The sequence below is a fragment of the Anolis sagrei genome, chromosome 4 (genome assembly GCF_037176765.1).
Source record: "Anolis sagrei isolate rAnoSag1 chromosome 4, rAnoSag1.mat, whole genome shotgun sequence".
Classification (NCBI taxonomy): Eukaryota; Metazoa; Chordata; class Lepidosauria; order Squamata; family Dactyloidae; genus Anolis; species Anolis sagrei.
This window is the reverse complement of record NC_090024.1, coordinates 140800909-140820766: the sequence shown is the minus strand read 5'-3', so window position 1 is coordinate 140820766 and position 19858 is coordinate 140800909. Positions and strand designations below refer to the sequence as shown.

General features: G+C 39.7%; 1 protein-coding gene across 1 annotated transcript in view; it reads left to right on the top strand.

Moving 5' to 3' along the window:
* Positions 1-19858, top strand: part of ADCY2 (adenylate cyclase 2) — a 132840-nt gene that overhangs the window by 108886 nt on the left and 4096 nt on the right. The window contains exons 18-22 of the mRNA XM_060774059.2: positions 752-936; positions 4942-5026; positions 7811-7969; positions 9125-9271; positions 17798-17905. Coding sequence (XP_060630042.2) covers positions 752-936; positions 4942-5026; positions 7811-7969; positions 9125-9271; positions 17798-17905 — 684 coding nt within the window. The remainder of the gene's footprint in view (positions 1-751; positions 937-4941; positions 5027-7810; positions 7970-9124; positions 9272-17797; positions 17906-19858) is intronic.

Sequence of the window (19858 nt, the reverse complement as noted above, 5' to 3'; positions counted from 1 at the left end):
AATAGTTATCTCCTTGTTGGTTATAGTGGGAACAGTGGATGGGCAAGGAAAAGAAAAATCAAACAGTGGCAACAGAAAAAGTTGCTAGCTCCAAGGTTCCTAGTTCTGTAATGCATGACATTGAGAAGAAAGAAGCATGGCCTCAGAGCCAAAGTGCTCTGGAAGGAGTTCCGAGGAAATAATATTTTCCATGAGTCAGGTTATAATCAAAGCTTCCCCTCTCACAGCAAATTGAAGAGGCAGCAGAAATTGAGCTTTTATTTCCTCTCTTTGCACACTGCTCACATTAACTGTAAGATACAATATACATTGGACAGTGCACCCAAAGAGTGAGGTAGATGGGGGTGTTGCAGCTGTCACCAGCCGCAACATGGGGAAATGGGGCTGTCTTTTAGGCTGCCTGGCTAGTGGCACCAAACCGTGTTTAATGCAGCTGGACAGTGGGGCAGAATGAGTCTCCATTATGTGACCAAGTGGACTTGATCCAATATCCAGGATGCCGAATTGAGCCCACTTTTTGGTCAGTGTGGAACTATCCACAGTCTCTATATCAGACATCTTCAAATTCTGCCCTTCACCACTGTTTGGGCGTCCAACTCCCAGAAGCCTTAGCCAGGAATGGTCAGGAATTTTGAAAGTTGGAGGCCCAAACAATTGGTAGAGGGTAGAGTTTGAGGATGCCTGCGATGCAGACTATGTCAGAAGCAAGCCCAAATTGGTAACCATATTTTGTTTGGTCTTTCTCCTATAGTACTTCATCTACAGCTGTGTTCTGGGCCTGATATCTTGTTCTGTCTTTCTCCGAATAAATCACGAGCTGAAAGTGGCAATTATGTTGGTTGCTCTGGTGATCTACAATGTCATTCTTCTACATACTCATGGTTCTGAGCTGGACAACTACAGCAAGTTCCTCTATACAATGGGACCTCAAAAAAGGTAGGTTGGTGCATATGCTTCTTGGTGAAGGAGCAACCTTGGATATTATAAGAGAGAAAGATCTGCCTCTACTCCCCTTTTTCTCCCTTTTTACCATTTTTGAGAGAAACAACATTAACTTTTGGGTCTTCACATTCACCAGCCACTTAGGAAATTAAGTGAAGAAATCTGCAGCATAACAGTACAACATCACACACTCATTTTGTTAGATATTACAAGGAAGAGAACAGTGGCAATCTCATGTCTTTCCAAAGTGAATTAAGCAAATGTGGTTCTACAAATGTCAACCTGCCATTCTCGGCTGCCAAAAGCTTGTTTAGGAAGGTTGAGGAATGCTGGAAGTTGAAGTCTAATATCATCTAGAGCAGGGATCCTCAAACCCGAATATGGCCCTCGAGGTCATTTACCTTGCTCTCACTCAGGGTCAACCTAAGTCTGAAATGACTTGAAAGCACACAACAACAACAACAACAACAACAACAACAATCCTATCCCATCAACCAAAAGCAGGTCCACACTTCTCATTGAAATAATAATCTATATATATAAATCTGTTAGGTTGGTTCAACGGGACAGCAAAACTCCACAACCCCCCAACGAAACTTAACCAAAATTACCATGCCCATAACACAACCCACAAGGTACAAACATATCTACTCAAAATGAAAAACAACACAACAACACACTCACAAAACGGCAAAACAACAAAACTCAAAATCCCCCCAACGAAACTTAACCAAAATTCCCATGCCCATAACACAACCCACAAGGTACAAACATATCTACTCAAAATGAAAAACAACACAACAACACACTCACAAAATGGCAAAACAACAAAACTCAAAAAAACCCCAACGAAACTTAACCAAAATTACCATGCCCATAACACAACCCACAAGGTACAAACATATTTACTCAAAATGAAAAACAACACAACACACTCACAAAACGGCAAAACAACAAAACTCAAAAAAAACCCAATGAAACTTAACCAAAATTCCCATGCCCACATGGTCAACCTAAGTCTGAAATGACTTGAAAGCACACAACAACAACAACAACAACAACAACAATCCTATCCCATCAACCAAAAGCAGGTCCACACTTCTCATTGAAATAATAATCTATATATATAAATCTGTTAGGTTGGTTCAACGGGACAGCAAAACTCCACAACCCCCCAACGAAACTTAACCAAAATTCCCATGGCCACAACACAACCCACAAGATACAAACATATCTACTCAAAATGAAAAACACACACACAGAACCCCATGCTCCATCACTCCCCCCGCCGCCACACACACACACGCAACCCCACGCTCCATCATTCCCCCCGCCGCCGCACACACACACGCAACCCCACGCTCCATCACTCCCCTGCCGCCACACACACACACGCAACCCCACGCTCCATCACTCCCCCGCCGCACACACACACGCAACCCCACGCTCCATCACTCTCCCTGCCGCCGCACACACATACACAACCCCACGCTCCATCACTCCCCCCACCGCCGCACACACACACGCAACCCCACTCCCCCCGCCGCTGCACACACATACACAACCCCACGCTCCATCACTCCCCCCACCGCCGCACACACACACGCAACCCCACTCCCCCGCCGCTGCACACACATACACACACCCAACCCCACGCTCCATCACTCCCCTGCCCCAATCTTACCTCATTTTACTTCACGCCACCTCCAAACCCCACCCTGCCCCTTCCCGCCCTGTCAAAATCCAGGAAAGACAGGAAGGAAGGAAAGAAGGAAGAAAGAGAAAGGGAGGTAAAGAAAAAGGGGGAAGGAAGGAAAGTTAGAGAAAGAAGGAAGAAGAAAAGGAAAGATGGAAGGAAAGAAAAGAGAGACAGCAGAAGAGAAAGAAAAAGGGGGAAGGAAGGAAAGAGGTAGAGAAGGAAGAAATGAGAGACAGAGGGAGGGAAAGAAAAAGGGGGAAGGAAGGAAGGAGAGAAGGAAAGAAAAAAGGGAATGAAGGAAGGAAAGAGGTAGAGAAGGAAGAAATGAGAGACAGAGGGAGGGAAAGAAAAAGGGGGAAGGAAGGAAGGAGAGAAGGAAAGAAAAAAGGGAATGAAGGAAGGAAAGAGGGAGTGAAGGAAGGGGGAAGATGTAGAGAAAGGGGGAGGGAAGGAAAGAAGGAAAGAGAGAAGGAAGAAAAGAGACCAGAAGAGAAAGAAAAAGGGGGAAGGAAGGAAGGAGAGAAGGAAAGAAAAAAAGGGAATGAAGGAAGGAAAGAGGGAGTGAAGGAAGGGGGAAGATGTAGAGAAAGAGGGAGGGAAGGAAAGAAGGAAAGAGAGAAGGAAGAAAAGAGACCAGAAGAGAAAGAAAAAGGGGGAAGGAAGGAAAGAGATAGAGAAGGAAGAGGAGAAGGAAAGATGGGAGGGAAGGAAGGAAGGAAGGAGGGAAAGAAGGAGAGAAAGAGGGAAGGTTGGCCACAGCAACGCATGTCGGGTAAAGGTTGTTATTTCTATTATTATTATGCTATTATTCCTATTAGACCCTGGGAGAATGGGAGAGGTGTCAGGTCCCAGAGGCAATGCATTGCAGTATTGTTATTATGATGGTGGTGAAATAAAAGGAAATAAAAATTGAAAGAAGGAAGCAAACAGGGAGGGAAGAAAGGCAAAGGAAGAAGGGGGGGGGATGAAGGAAAGAGAGAAGGATGAAACCATGTAGCGAAAGAAGGAAAGAAAGAAAGAGGTAGAGAAGGAAGAAAGGAGAGAAAGGGGGAAGGAATAGGTAGGTACTTCTCTTTCATAATAGTCCAGATATCTACCTCAACTTTGATAAGTTTTACTATAGGCCACAGCAACGCGTGGCAGGGCACAGCTAGTAATTTTATATTTGTTAAAATCATTCTTCATTTTAATTATTGTATTGTTTTGTTTTGTTTTTTTAAATTGCACTACAAATAAGATATGTGCAGTGTGCCTAGGAATTCACTCATGTTTTTTTTCAAATTATAATCTGGCCCTTCATCAGTTTGAGGGACTGTGACCTGGCCCTCTGTTTAAAAAGTTTGAGGACCCCTGATCTAGAGGGCTAGATTGAGCCTTCCCAGTTTTAAAGTATTGTTCATGTATCTGCTGCCACTTCTTGGAAATTAGAGAAATACTAGGGAGTGGAGAGAGAGAGAAGTTCTTCTAACACTATATATGTAAACACTCCATGTAAAAAAAAAAAACTTCAAAAAACTTGTGTGATTCACTGTTTTACCTGATTTTATTTTCCAATGGGATCTGAGAATCATTTCATCTGTTCTGCTAAAGTGGCTAGTGCACAAATAATGGCCCATGTTTTCTGCTTCTGGTGATTGTTGTTCAAAGGCATAAACCATATCTAGCTCCTCATCTTTACTGCCATTATTATCTTGACTCCAGAGCCCCCATGGCACAGTGGGTTAAACCCTTGTGCCGGCAGGACTGAAGACCGACAGGTTGCAGGTTTGAATCTGGGGAGAGCGTGGATGAGCTCTCTCTGTCAGCTCCAGCTCACTGTGCGGGCACATGATAGAAGCCTCCCAAAAGGATGGTAAAATATCAAAAACATCTGGACGTCCCCTGGTCAACATCCTTGCCGACGGCCAATTATCTCACACCAGAAGCGACTTGCAGTTTCTCAAATCTCTCCTGACACGGGAAAAAAAATCTTGACCCTCACTGAATAAAATGAAAATGAGACACACACACATCCAACTATTTTTTTAAAATGGCCAGGTGTCAGATCCCTTGACTGGCCTTGGGAGTGTGGAAGAAACTGCTGCATATTAGTTTTCTTTGAGAAGGAAGTTTCTTACAGGGAGCCCTGCACCAGACACCTGCCTGGAGTGTTTCAGTGTAGAAGAATGTGTACAACCTGATTCTGTCATACCTTTGACTGAACGTTTGCTTTATCAACAGATAAATGGGTACTTCAAATGGTCGTGCTCAGAAACTGGGGTCCTTTTGCACTGCACAATTATACATTTTTGTTTTGACAGGCCAGGGATCCTGAAAGACTTGAAGACAATGGGCTCTGTGTCTCTCTTCATTTTCTTCATCACGCTGCTGGTACTCAGCAGACAGGTAGGATCTTGCATTTCCCCCAGCATTTTCCTTATTATTTATGAAAGTTGCAGTGAACTTCTTTATGATACTTGAACGGATCCTGTTTCTCCTTCCTGCAAAACCTACACAGCAACGATTTCCACAAATACATTAACCTCACATTGACTGGATTACTTTATACTTCATATGATAAAATGTCATTCATACAGCAGGAGAAAAAGCAAACTGACTGCTATATAATATCTCAGATATGAAATTATTAACAGCAGAGGATGGAAATAATGAGATATATGTGGTGGCATTCCTTGTAAATAATTGCTTTCTGAATAATGAGAGTGTAACAATGTTATGAATACAAAAAGCTTAAAAGCAACCATAAGGCCATCATTCATATTAAAGAAAAAAAATCTAAATTAAGGAGTTCAATTTAGAAATATCTCATTTATGGCTAGGCTTGACTGGAAAGTAGGTGTCAGCCCTGAAAATGGTGAGGAAAAAAGTGGCCCTGATCTGGTAAATGTGCGGCCATTAGTATAATATCAGGGTGGCGTATCATGACTCGGGTGCTAAGGTGTGAAATCTGGGACAGAATACTTCAAATTGCAGTTGGATTATTTTGCTTGTTTTAGAGCTGTTTGCTTTGTGTGCTCTTTTAAAAATTGAAATTGATGTGTGGCATGTAATAGAAGTATTTCTATTTTCTTCTTTCTGTGCTTTCCCCACTCCATGTTATTGTTACTCCTCTTCTGGAGCTTCTTCTTTTTGTCCTAACATTTTTCATGCTACTGCAAAATGAATTCTTCTGCAAAAACACTGCTAGGAGGCAAGCTGCTGCTGTCACTCCTAAAATATAGATATGTGTCCTCATTACATTCAGTTGCCTTGGCACTCTTCATACTGTAAATGTTAAAAGGTGTGGTGAGAAGGGGGCTGAAATTTGTTTCTAGACTTTCTGTTTGACATTGTAACGCTGCAAAAATACCGATTACTCTTTAATTTTTCTTGTGTTCATTGTTTCTTTGTTTTAAATTACCCAACCTAGCAAACGTATCACAAAGCAGAAAAATGAGGAAGTAGAGTAGTTCACAAAGAGAAAAGGGGAGAGAAGAATTAAGCATCCCTACCCTTTGTCCAGTTCTGTGCACCCCAGTTCAAGAAGGATATTGACAAACTGAAATATATCAAGAAGAGGGCAACAAGACAGGTAGAGGATATGGAAACAAAGCCCAATGGGTCATTCCATGCCAAGTGATCTAAACCTTCTCACCAACATGTCTCCAATTTTGTTCAAATTTTAGCTGTAGCACCAGCCAGGTGTTAAACTAAGTTTCCCAGAATTTGAGGTCTCTAGTTGCAATAGTTGCTGATCTAGACCCCCTTATCTGAAGGGTAGTCAGTCACCCAAAATGCTATTTTTGGGGTCTACTAAAATTGAAACTAAATGTATAAGAATGGCTAGTAAATTGGAGCTGGGGGTGGTAACGGCCGACAGGGAGCTCTGGCGTGGGCTGGTCCATGAGGTCACGAAGAGTCGGAGACGACTGAACGAATGAACAACAACAGTAAATTGAAATTCTGTACAGTTTTTTCTGCTGATTTCAGAGAAATTAATTTTAACATTATGGATGCAAGTCAAACAAGTTGACTCAACGTGTGCATGAAAATATGTCGAGACTTATTGTGACAAATTTTGACCAATATTCAGACTGCAACAATTTCCATACAAATGAAGATAAGGACTTGAAATTTTGACCAAGCATTATGCTTGTGCTGGACATAATACCGTGAGATTTGCAGCTATCCAGCATCTATAGCCACCCTGCAGCGTCTCTTCATATTTGGTACTGTCAGCACAAATGGTAAAATCTGCCAAAGTTCAAATCCAATTATTAAAAAAGAGTCTACCTGAATATGCTTGTGAATAGTGTCATCTGAAAGAGAAAATTTTGCTCTACAAGACTGGTATGTTTTTGTTTTGAAATGCAACCATTGGATATCCATTTAAGTTATATTTTGTTAATGAAGTTATATTTTGTTCATTTGTGCTTTATGCTTTATGCATCCTCATGGTCCTGCTAGTTCATTTTATTGGCTGCTAAGACGTGATACTTGCTGGATTCCATGCTGACTGACTACCCTTCAGATACTGGGGTCTAGATCAGCAATTATTGCAGTTGGAGACTTCAAATTTTGGGAAACTTAGTTTAACACCTGACTGGTGCTACAGCTAAAATTTGAACAAAATTGGAGAATGTGATGGCGAGAACTTTTTTAAAATGCTTAAGCAATGCCTCCGCATTTGAGCATGTTTAGCTGAGAAAAAGTAAGAGTGAGAATTGATATGATAGCTATCTTTAACTGTCATGTATAAGATGGAACAAGCTTGTTTTCCTCTTGTCTGGAAATAAAAACCAGTAGGTTCCAATTATAAGAAAACTTAAACATTACAAAGAAGTTCTGGTGCCCTCCAACAGTGGAAAAGACTATTCTGAAGAGTGGTTAATTCTTCTTCTTTAGAGGTTTTAAAGCTGGAAGTTGGTTGGCCATTTTTGAGAAGTGCTTTTAGCTATATATTCCTGCATGAAAGAGGTTGTACTATATAGTCCTTACTGTTCCCTCCAACTCTGTGATTCTTTGAAGACATCGCCCCCTCCCAAGGACTGTCATTGTACTCGTATATGTAGCTCAGTCTAAAACTACTGCTTCATTACATTGTACACATGTGCATATTTTATTCTCTTAAACCATCTGGTAGGACAAGTTTCCTATTGTTTCTTTACTTCTGTGTCCTCTTTGTAACAGAATGAATATTACTGTAGGTTAGACTTCCTGTGGAAGAACAAGTTCAAAAAAGAGCGTGAAGAGATTGAGACCATGGAGAATTTGAATCGGCTGCTTCTGGAGAATGTGCTGCCTGCTCATGTGGCAGAGCATTTTTTGGCAAGGAACTTAAAGAATGAGGTCAGTCTTCCTCACCACATCTTGCTTTCACCTTTCCAAGATAAAACCCAGTATGTGGTTGCTTACCTTTAGAAGCTATATTGCACAATAGCACAAGACAGTCAGCATAATGTTGACAGCCTTTGAGAGAAAAGTGAGAATTGGCAAAATAGCTTGCCTTCATTTCTAGTCTCAGTTTGCAAGAGAAAACCATGAGAAAAGTAGATTCTGGCTAATTTTATGGCATCATCTAGTTTGTGGCCCAACAGTGAGAATTCCAAAGGCACTACCAGCCTTTCTTTCCTTTTGGGTGAAAGCTCATTGGAGTTTTACACAGCTTTTTATCATATTTGTTTGTTTGCAGATTGCTAGTAAACTATGACAAAATAGAGAAGCAAGCAGCATTCAAAGGTTTAAACAGTCTACTTATTATGTGATACTCTTTTGCAATAACCACATCTTCCTTGCTCACTCGATTCCAAATTTAAAATATTTTTGTGCCAAACATTACATGCTAAGTGGGAATGGGGGACCTTGTTCCTTTTTTTGTTAAGGGTTATGGTACAACATATATGTTGAGACATGTCTGATTTTTGACTAAAATTATACTTATTCATGAGTATATGCACCGTAGTTCTTTTTGCACTGAAATGGAAATAGTGTCATGGCAGGGACTTGTTCCCCTTCTACACTGAAATATAATCTGGATTATCAAATCAGATAATCCACATTATCTGCTTTGAACTGGATTATATGAGTCTATACTACTATACAATCCAATTCAAAGAAGAAAATCTGGATTTTATTTGGCAGTGAAGATGGGGCCCAAATCACCTGTTTTGCTCTGGAAAATATATCTGTAAAGTATCACCATACATGTGGAATAGATTTGTTACTTTGTCATATGTGTCACTGGAGCACCAAAATATGTGCAGGGTGTTCATCTCATAAATAGGTCAAATCATAATATGTTTTTACTTATTTATCCTTGAGAATGTAATTATACACTGAAAAATAGCAAAAGGGGAAAAAAGAAGCCAAGAGCAGACTATCTTGGCGATGGACAAGTGCAATAACACCTTTTATTTAATTAATCATCTTCTCATCTGTGCATTTCAAATATCTTCTGATGAGGACATTGTGTAACAGAGTCTCTCATTATTTTCTGTTGAACAGGATTTATATCATCAGTCCTATGACTGCGTCTGTGTCATGTTTGCCTCCATTCCAGATTTCAAAGAATTTTATACGGAATCTGATGTCAACAAAGAGGGTTTAGAATGTCTGAGACTTCTAAATGAAATCATTGCTGATTTTGATGATGTAAGTATTTAGTGTCTTCAGCTGAAATATATGATGAAAGCATTAATGTTGTTATAGAAAGGCTCCTTGTCTCATAGCTACAAACAAGAACAGATTAAAATCTCTACAAATCAACTGTTGTTTTTAAAAGTAACTTTTTATTTATTTATTAAGATATATCCCACCTTATATCCTACCATGCTATTTCTAGTACCTAGCATACACAAATGTAAAATGGCTTCAGTCCTGTATCCCCTCAGTGTAGCATAAATATCCACATATGAACTATACTTAGAGACCACTGTTCTCTCCCCCCTCCCTTTTACTGTAAATCTCAGAAGTTGACTCATACAGCCATTTCATACTTTAGTCAGGATGACAGAAGGGCTGTCTACCCTGCCCATTAGTGTTGAGTTCCTTGGATATACTCCAAGTGTCCCAGTTCTTCTGTAATAATTGCGCATCTGGTGGAAATTAGGGTTTTAGACACTCCTCTGATCCTGCCTGCTCACCTAGAAACATGGAATGGCCATGTGAGGTAGTTTCATGACTTTTCTGTAAATCAAGAAGGAGTCTTTGGATGATTCACAGAGAAGAAGGGAATGCCAATCCCTGCAGGAGCTGAAAAAACACATCTTCAAACAGAAGATACACTTAGATGTATAGATGTTCCCACTTGAATACCAACCAAAACCTGGAGTGTCATGGATGTTTCTAACCGGTGTCCTTGAAGTCAAGGTAGAAGAAAATGAATTATGTGGCGCCAAAGCAAAGGTGATCAGTAGACAATATGAACAGAATGTTGGTAGATTTCTTTTATTCTGAACATTTGGTGTAGAAATATAAAGAAAACTAAGAGTTGGCCTCCATTTTGCTCAGATTGTTAAGCACACTTGAAATTTGTAGCTTGGGAAGGAGTCATGCAGCCCTCCAGATGATATTGGGTGACAACTCCTACTATTCTTCATCATTGGCTAGAGTGGTTAGGGCTTGCTCACAACCTCTGAGGATGCTTGCCATAGATGCAGACAAATCATCAGGAGAGAGTGCTTCTAGAACATGGCCATATAGCCCGAAAAACCTACAACAACCCAGTGATTCCAGCCCTGAAAGCCTTCGACAATACATTGATATAGTCAGTGTCCCTGTCTATATGAGTGTCAATGTGCAACTCCTGACCTAATAACCCCAAGTATTGTGTATTTAAGTTCTAACATAGGCTATTGTTAGGTTTCATTAGGTCACATATGATGGGCTTGTAAAAGTCCAAGATATAGTCACCAATCCTCATGTTTATAAAGGGTTGTATGAAGATACAGACTCGTCATCTGTTGTGTTTTTTCCCCACCCCTCTAGCACCATCTCAATGCCACATGCCAAAACAATAGAAAATACATTCAGGCATGTAAGGCACTTCAAGTCATTTGGAGATTGAAAAACATCACTTTCCCCCTTTTATTTGATAGATCATCCAAATAATGGCATTCTGTATTAGGCGACATTGTACACAACCCACAGTATATAGTAGTTTTCATCTTTTAGATACCTACCTTGATCTTTTTCTCCTAACACGCATACTTCATAACTACTGTCAAAGAGAGGGTTCCTGTCATTCCCACTTCTTAAAGGCATTGTACAGCTGTCCTTAAACAGTGGGAAAACACAGAAGGGCTGCATGTGGAAGATTTCATTGTACCTCTTGTAAATTTCCATGAATGAAGCAGTTCAAAGGCAAAGTTAAAAGCCCTTATCTAGTCACACCACAAAAGACATGCAGTTAATTGTTTGTATATAATACTCACAAGGTGGTCTGCATAAGCAACTGCAATGAGGGTGACCCTGTTGAACATTGCAACACTCCTTTTGGAGAGTGATATGATACCTTTTCAGTCAAGGGGACCCTTACGCATCGCAAAGATTTATATTATGTGCCCTGAATATGAGGGAGAATTTCAGTGACTGTCATTTCAGAGAAGAACAATTCCTTCCACTGGTTCTGCTATTCCACAGGGCAGCTAACAACAATAAAACAAACTCAGTTCTGAAATGATACAATAAAATATTATTATCTAACCATGTTACAGACCTCAAATTTAATGTTTAAGGACAGGGCTTGGTCACCTCCTCTTTCCTCCTGAGAAGCTTCCCTAGTTTAGCCAAAGGCAGAGGCAGAAGAAACTGCTGGATTCCTAGTTCCTGCAAGAAATATCTTTTCAAATTGGAAGATGATCTGGAAATACAAGTCCCAGCATTCTGATTGCAGGATTAGAAATTGGGAAAGCATCATCATCATCACAGTAGGCACTTTTTAGTGACCTCAGATCTCAGTATCCCTTTGCTCCAAACCCTAACCACTTTGAGGGATTATTCAGTATATCCACATGTCCCTAAAACTTCCACCATTGCAATATTTAATTAGGTAAGCATAATTGAATCTGCTTTTAGAAGAAACTGAGACTGAATTTAAAACATTTCGGCAAAAGCTACATGTTTCCCTAATATATGAGAAGAAAATCATCCGGAAGTGAAAAAAATAATGTTTATTTGTGTTTTTTTATGCTGGAGCCCTTCAGTTCTTCAAAGGCATTGCAGTTCCTCAATGAGCTAGAGATGGAGTTAAAATGATGTACTCCATGTAGAACTATATTTGTAAGCACTGAAGCTCTTACCATGGCTACTATCTGTCTCAAATGTCTTTTGTTAGGTTCACAGCAAAGAACCTCTCTAATGTTGATTATAATCTGTATTCAGGTTCAACACTGATTTATTTCCCTGGTCACATTAAAAGGAGTTTGCCCTGGTTTGGTCTTTCATAACAGAGGCCTGTGCAAGTCCATACAGATGTAAATCCCACTGAGTTCAGTTGATCTTACTTATGACTATGTGCACTGGCCATGCTGCTTAGGACTAAGAGAAATTGCAGTCCAATAGCTTCTGGAGAACTATGTTTTTTCCCATACTTGCTATATAAGAATGCTGCCTTGCTTAGATGCCCCGCTCCCCCATAAACAGCATAAGAGGGGAGCAATTACATTATTTGTTTCTTTCTTTATATGGTTCTCCCATATCACTATCTATATAAATAAAATGTAATGTTTGTTTGTGGGATTAACATAACTCAAAAACCACTGGACGAATTGACACCAAATGTGGACACAATACACGTATCAGGCCAACAAGTGGCCATCACTGATAAAAACACTGGAAAACAGCAGAAGAGTCTTCAAAAGTCAAAAAAATAAAAAAATACATTACAATGCATGTACAAAAACACAAACACACATATATACACATCTACACAAATATATACACACAAAACACATATACACAGACTGGGCCATAGCAACATGTGGCAGGGGATGGCTAGTAGAAAAATAAAATATTACAAAAGGAAAAAAAGTAATTCACAATGCCCAAGTGGAGTCTATAAATGGACTAAATTGAAAGAATTCAGAAGCACACTTATAGCTAGATCAATCAGAAAAACAATAAAACAGGCTCACTCTGCAAAAAGAACACTTTTGGTTTTAAGAAATAGTTCCCCTTATGCGTCTCAGGAGTGCTTTCCTATTCAGATAGGGCAGCCTTGTGCTGATATTGTTTTAATCTCCACCCACCAAGTTTCAAAATGCGGAACACAGAAAACAATATTTTAAAATGCAGCAATTTAACAACAATGCCTGTGAAAAGGCTGGCAATTTTAGGACAAATGGCTACTTGCAAAGCAGCTCTATAGATTGTGAGACAATATCGCATAAAAGAGATTAAATCTCCCCTTTCTAACTCAGGTCCCTTCCATACAGCTGTACTGTATAAAATTTGAACTGAATTATATGGCAGTATGAACTCAGATAGTCCAGTTCAAAGCAGATATTGTGGATTATCTGCCATGATATTCTGGGTTATATGGCTATGTGGAAGGGCCCTATGAGAGAGATGTCATTCCTTGGAAAAAGAAACTGTTCAAAATTCTTCTATCATTACCTATTCAAATTCTGCTGGGAAGTAATAAGGGAAGTGAGAAGGGCAGGTGGAACAATAGTTTTCTCCTGAACAGAACAGAGGAAGGAATGTATGCAAAGTGTCCCCATCCTCTAACTCGGGAGTGAAAGGCATAGTTAGTGAAAGGCATATTAGACAGGCAGGAAGTGCAAAATGAGGATATAGATGCTGTTGTCATCTTCACAGTGGCAGTGTAGACTCATATACTCTAGTTCAATGCCTTATAGTTTGCATTGTATGAGCCCACACTGACTATATAATGTAGTTCAAACTGCATTATAATGGCAGTCTAGATGCAGCCTTAGAACATCTTCTGTTTTGATCCCAGCATCCTCATCTAGATTTCCAGCAGGACTGAGGGCCCTTCTACACTGGCAAAAATCTTGGGAGGAACTGGGTTATTTTAACCTAGTTCCTCCCGAGATTTTGTCCTCATGCCCAACCTAAGCCCTAGATGGTGGCTAGATGCCCAGCTCCCCTTAAGCCCCCCCCCCCATTTTCCCGTCCAAAACATAACTGAGGGGTGCAGATCCCTCTGGAGAGTGCTCCTGATGCACGAAAATGATGTGTCAGGAAGTAGGGGGCGGGTGCTATCTAACTCCTTTTGGCTCCAGGAGCCTGAAGAACTGGGATAGCTGTGGAGATTGACCCGCAGGACTGCAAAACCAGTCCCAGGAGTCAATCCCCTACAGGCCTGGCACCAGCAAAGATCTGGACCTTACCTTAAAGTCCTGATCTTTACAGATGTCAAATTAATGCGGAGTAAACTGGAAAATCCCAGTTTACATCAATCCGAGTTAACCTGAAGCATCATTTGGACACCTCAGGTTAACACATGATGGATCACGATATATCGCATGGTATAGAAGGGCCCTGAGAGAAAGGCATTAGAGCTTGACCAAGCATTACCCTTCATAAGAATTCTGCCCTCCCCAAATGAAATGTTATGCCCGTCTCCAAATTTATATCATATCACACAGTAAAGCACTGCAAATTGTTTTCAATTCGAAATCTTCTGGTTGCCTTCCCCTTTTCTTTGGAGGCTTGTTTATTTACTAACCATCAACAGTGGTGGACTGGGGCTAAAAATACTGGTTGCCAGGAGACAAAGAGGCCACCCACACCTATAAGGCTATCATTTAATGTTTATAAGAAATAGTAAAGATCCAAGTCTATATAATCACCTCAGCTTCACATAACCTGAATCAGGATTGCTTTTTCCAAGTTATTTATTATATTCTTGAATGTACTGTATCCTCAAAAATGATTTTATTCAAATAGTAATACAACATAAATTTTAGTTTCATACAATAATCATCTTGGAACTTCTATTATATTTTTAGGCTACTAAAAGGTCATTAACATTTTTAATATACTGTTGTACATGTAAGGTGGTCCCCATTGGGCAAACTGATGCCCTGACCTGTCCACAAACAACCATCAACTAAAGTTTTCTGTTATCTCAATGTTAGAAATTTGGAGTCAGGAAAAAAAAACTTTAGGGATTAGAGAATGCTTATTTCAATGGAATTCCCTTATCCCTCTCCCATCCTCTCGTATAGAGAGTACTTAAACCCCAACTAACACTGTAGTAAAGTACAGTTCTTCCTGGAATTGGCATGAGTATTTTTTCCCTATTGCACTCTGGTATGTGATTAGATTTTCAGCATGAATTTGTTCCCTCTTCAGCCCATTTCTTTGTCCAATCATTTTTACAGCAAATCCATATAGCATATTTGTTAAGTTATTGCATTTCAGTACACACATTGTAATTGTTTTGTTGTTGTTGTTATTGTTTTTTTCTATTATGAATCTCATCTTTGAATTATGTGTGACTGCAATTGGGGAGAGATGGTATTAAAAAGGGGAAAGTTTGAAAACACAAACCTGTGCTTTCATTTCTTCCACATTGCTGGACAAATGCAGCAGAGACCTTGGTATTGTTGAGACTTGACACTGAAACCTTCTAGGAGGGAAAATATCTCTTATATTTTTACAATAGCATCAGAATTTGAGATAAAGTTATATTAAAATGTTCCTTTCCATTCATAAAACTGTCTGAGACTGACATAATCGATCTTATTATGGTATCTGTGCCAATAAATGGAACAGATATATATACAACTGTTATTCAAACTGGGAACTTTGCTCATGTCCCAAGAAAGTAAAATTTCTTACACTTTTGAAAATATGATTACTTCAACTGGCTTTCTTTTAAATTTAGTGGCTGCAAAGCATTTCAATGCTGTTTTGATTGTGCATTTAAGGAACTGTAATTTGGATGTTTGCTGTGGAGAACTAGCTGCGCCTAAATTGAACTGCCTTTTGTACAGTGTGTTCTTTTGGGCTCTCTGCCACTTTCTGTGATGATTACTATTTGCCTGCCATTTTCTCATTGTTAGCCGGGTTTGTTATCTCCCTTATGGGCAGTGGCTGAAAGAAGTAAATTAAGGACTCTTCCAAAGAAGTGAAATATCTTGGGGATGTTGAATTTGCAGGTGTTCTTGCCATTTCTTCTTTAAGAACCCAATCATATTTTTTTCTAATTGTACAACATTTAAGACTTTTCTTCTCTTTCTCTGCTAGTAGAATTAGTCTCCCTACCCAAAAGGTTTTCTTTTTTCAAACTAATGTTATGTGGTACATGTGGGGGCTTATGAGTGGTCTTCTGACATGGTTTGGGGGTAGCATAAATCACTATGTCTAAGCCTATGGCTCAGCTGCCCAACAATTTATTTATTTCGTGTCAAAAGCATTGCCTAAATAAATACAAATAAAACTGATAAAATAAAGGGAGCATAAGAGACTAAATAGTTTTAGACCAAAAACAGGCAACAGTAACTGCATTGTCTGTAGTTTTAAACAGTTCTTTCTCTGTGCATGAAGCAGGGCATTATGGGCAAGCATACAGATGCTGAGTTGTTTACTCTGCTCCGCAGTTACACAAGGTGGAGAATTCTTATAGGTCAGTGTTTCTCAACCTATGAGTCCCCAGGTATTTTGGCTTACAGCTCCCAGAAATCCCAGCCAGTTTACCAGCTGTTAGGCTTTCTGAAAGTTGGAGAACAAATCCTCTGGGGACCCACAAGTTGAGAACCACTGCCATTTTGCCAGGTTGTCTTATGATCTGCCAACTCCACTTCTGAGTATTTCAATGGGAAGTGTGGGCCTGCTTTTGGCTGATGAGATAGGATTGTTGTTGTTATTCTTTTGTGCTTTCAAGTCGTTTCAGACTTAGGTTGACCCTGAGCGGGGGCCTGGTAAATAACCTTGGAGGGCCGTATCCGGCCCCCGGGCCTTAGTTTGGGGACCCCTAGCTTATACCATCCCCTCCTCCCACCTCTCCCAATAAGAACTGTTTTGGCATGACAATAAATGATACAACTCAAAATGGGTACAAATCACCATTACGGAAAACCGTCTAAATTGCTAAAGGCACAGAAATGGGGCTGAGGGGATTGCTTTGAAGACATGGCTGAATTCTAATATGCCACAAGACTTTCTTTCATATTCTTTTCACTTTGAGATGAAACAAGCCTGAGCAAACTTTAGCTCCATGAATTAAAATAGGCATACAAAATTTATATTAATTTTTCACTCACCAGACTCACAAAACAAACTATTCTATATTCTTATGTAGAAGTCTATACATTTTAGTAAAAAAAAAAAATGGCCCATGTGAATGAATGGGTTGAAAACGATGGCAGCAGCAGGGGTGTTGGTCCGCTGAGAAAGCACTGTTGCCTTTCCGTCTTCATGGAATGACCCTCAACTTATCCATAATTTTGGCCCCAAAATCTGCCCTTGATTTATACATGAGGTTGATGTATTAATGCATAGATATGGTAATTTCTGCTCTTCAAAGCATGGAAAAAATGCTGTCCTGACAAAGTATGGAGGTGAATGACATTTATGACAAGTTTTTGTGACAAAATGGACATGCTGATACGTTTATTTTCTCTGTGTGATTTATAACACAACTATGACATCTTCAAGCACCAAGGTCCCTTGTAAAATGCTGTTTCCCTCGTCCATCTGATAATTGTATGTGTCAGCAGAAAATCTTGGATTTATAGGAACATAAGACTTCTGCACTGGTCTGTAATCTCCTGATACACTTCAACCTTTCTACAGTTGAGCTCTATTAGGATGGGAACTGAATTCTGGAACTGAAAACGAAGCAGATCCAGGTAGCTTCTCCCATACCATTAGTTCACTGAGGAGAGAAGGCTTGGCATAGAGATAGTGAGGACATTAGCTCTTCGCATCTGCACATCCCTGGTTCCCTTGTCTCCCTTGTCTCCCTTTTATCTGTACTTTATATGTGATTTGGGAATATTAAGAAAAGTATTTACTACTGATGCATCAAGTTTGGTCCTTAGGAAGTGTAAAACAGCTAATTTGGGGTATAAACCTGCCAACAGTGCTTGAATTAGTAATTCAAACAATCTAGGAGAAAAACATTCAGAACTGTGCATTAACAGTGCTAGTGTGTTATTACTTAGCCAATAAATGTCTAAAAAATTTCTTTTTTTTTCTTCACAGCTGTTATCTAAACCCAAATTTAGTGGCGTTGAAAAAATCAAGACCATTGGGAGCACTTATATGGCAGCCACAGGGCTAAGTGCAATGCCCAGCCAAGAACACAGTCAGGTATACATCAGCATCACAGCTTGTAGGGTTTGTATTTCATATTTGGAGCAGGGAACAAATAGAGACATGATGATCTGTGATGGTAAATCGCAGATCACTCTGGGAACATTTTAGATGCAAGGAATTGTTGTAATCTGGAAAATAAATTGGAGGGTTTGTAATATAAGCCTGTTGACATTTGCACACACTTTTGGATCACAAAACTCATCATCTGTGTAAACATGTTTCCATACTTACATTTGGTGATGTAGCAAAAAATGGAAAGGACAGAAATGTGGAGAAAAAGTATTTACCAGCGCTTCCTTCCTTGCAAAGATTGCTCACCTCAAGCCATTCATCCCTATCCCAGTGGCCAGGCAGCATTTTGTAGAAGTGAATCAGTGGAGGAAGGAGGTATAAACCCTCTCTGCCTGCTAATTACAAGACTGATTTTTTTTCTGTTATAATACCACATTTATTTTTAATGTCCCTACAGTCAGCTTAGAACTGCCTATGAGCAGCTTCACATTTTCAGATAGAAAGTATTACTCAGACTCAGAAAGTATTACTCAGACTTACTTAGAATACCTGTGTTCCAGCCATAGGGAATCATATCTATATGATGCTAAACAAATAAAACTACATCCTCTCCACTGCCATGCACAAATATGGAGCTTCCCTTCCAGTTTCTGAGAGAGAGAAAAGAGTTACACTCGTTTGCCAAAACAAGACTGGTGCTGGAGCTTTGTAACACTTTGAATTACCTCTATCCTCCTTTCCTTTTTGTTACTACGGGACAAAGATGGACTCGTGCACTGCAGAGTGGGAATAATATTAGTGCAAGCAAGCCACCCTTATGAAGAAGCCAGTCTCAGGCCCCTTCCACACAGATAAATAAAATCCCACATTATCTGCTTTGAACTGGAATATATGCAAGTGTGGACTCAGATAACCCAGTTCAAAGCAGATATTGTGGGATTTTCTGCCTTGATATTCTGATATATGGCTGTGTGGAAGGGTCTTTGGGGATTATATCTCCACCGTCATAATATTTTGTATAAATGGGCAATGTAGTGTCAAACACAGCTGTTGTCCTGTTGACCCAGCTTGGGCAGCTGCCCTGGAGTCAAAACCAAAAGAGGCCCAGTGTGCCAAGAATCCCAACACAATCTGCTGCCTCATGTCTTTTTGTGTTTATCAAACACCGGAGAGAAGAAAGGACAACTAAAGTTGGGATATAAATCCTTGTCTATTTCTTACTTGCATACAATAATGAATAATTATAGTAGTTTTTTTCCCCCAGTGTGGAAGAAAAATATATGTTCTTCCCATTTTCAAAAAGCCTAAAAGAAAAATAAATTATCTCATGGAAAAGAATGGATGGTTTCCTGCCCATGTTTTCCTACAAGGACAATAATGTTTTCTCTGCAGAAAACCTATTTTTTGCACAGAAATATTTTGGTTGTGTGTGTGTGTGTAATAGGAGAAAAATGCACACAAATTGTGCTGGTCCATTGTTGCTGGTAGCATTTCCTGATTTTTGGGGAACCTTTTCCAACCTGGGAATGGATAACAAATAGCCCTCCAATTCCCAGACTCTGATAAATCAGTGAAACACGTTTTACAACCAAATGAAAGGTGATTTGCTTGCAGGAGGCTCAAAGCTCCTAGAGCCAGCCTTGAACTTGAGTCAGTCATCTTTCTTGATTCCACATAAGAATATGTCTAACATAAAACTGAGCAATACTTAAACATATGCAGTGTGAATGAATTAGTACACAGCATAGTCTTATCCCATCGAGCTCAATTATTTTGTTTATGTTTAATTTACCATTGATATTTCACTTTCCCTTCTTAGAAATACACTAAAAGATTTAGTGTGCATAGGGAAACTTCCTCACAAGAAATGTACAATGTTCATATGGGGCTTTCAGAGAACAAGCATGGTAAAAATGTTTCCTTGCCTTATATGTG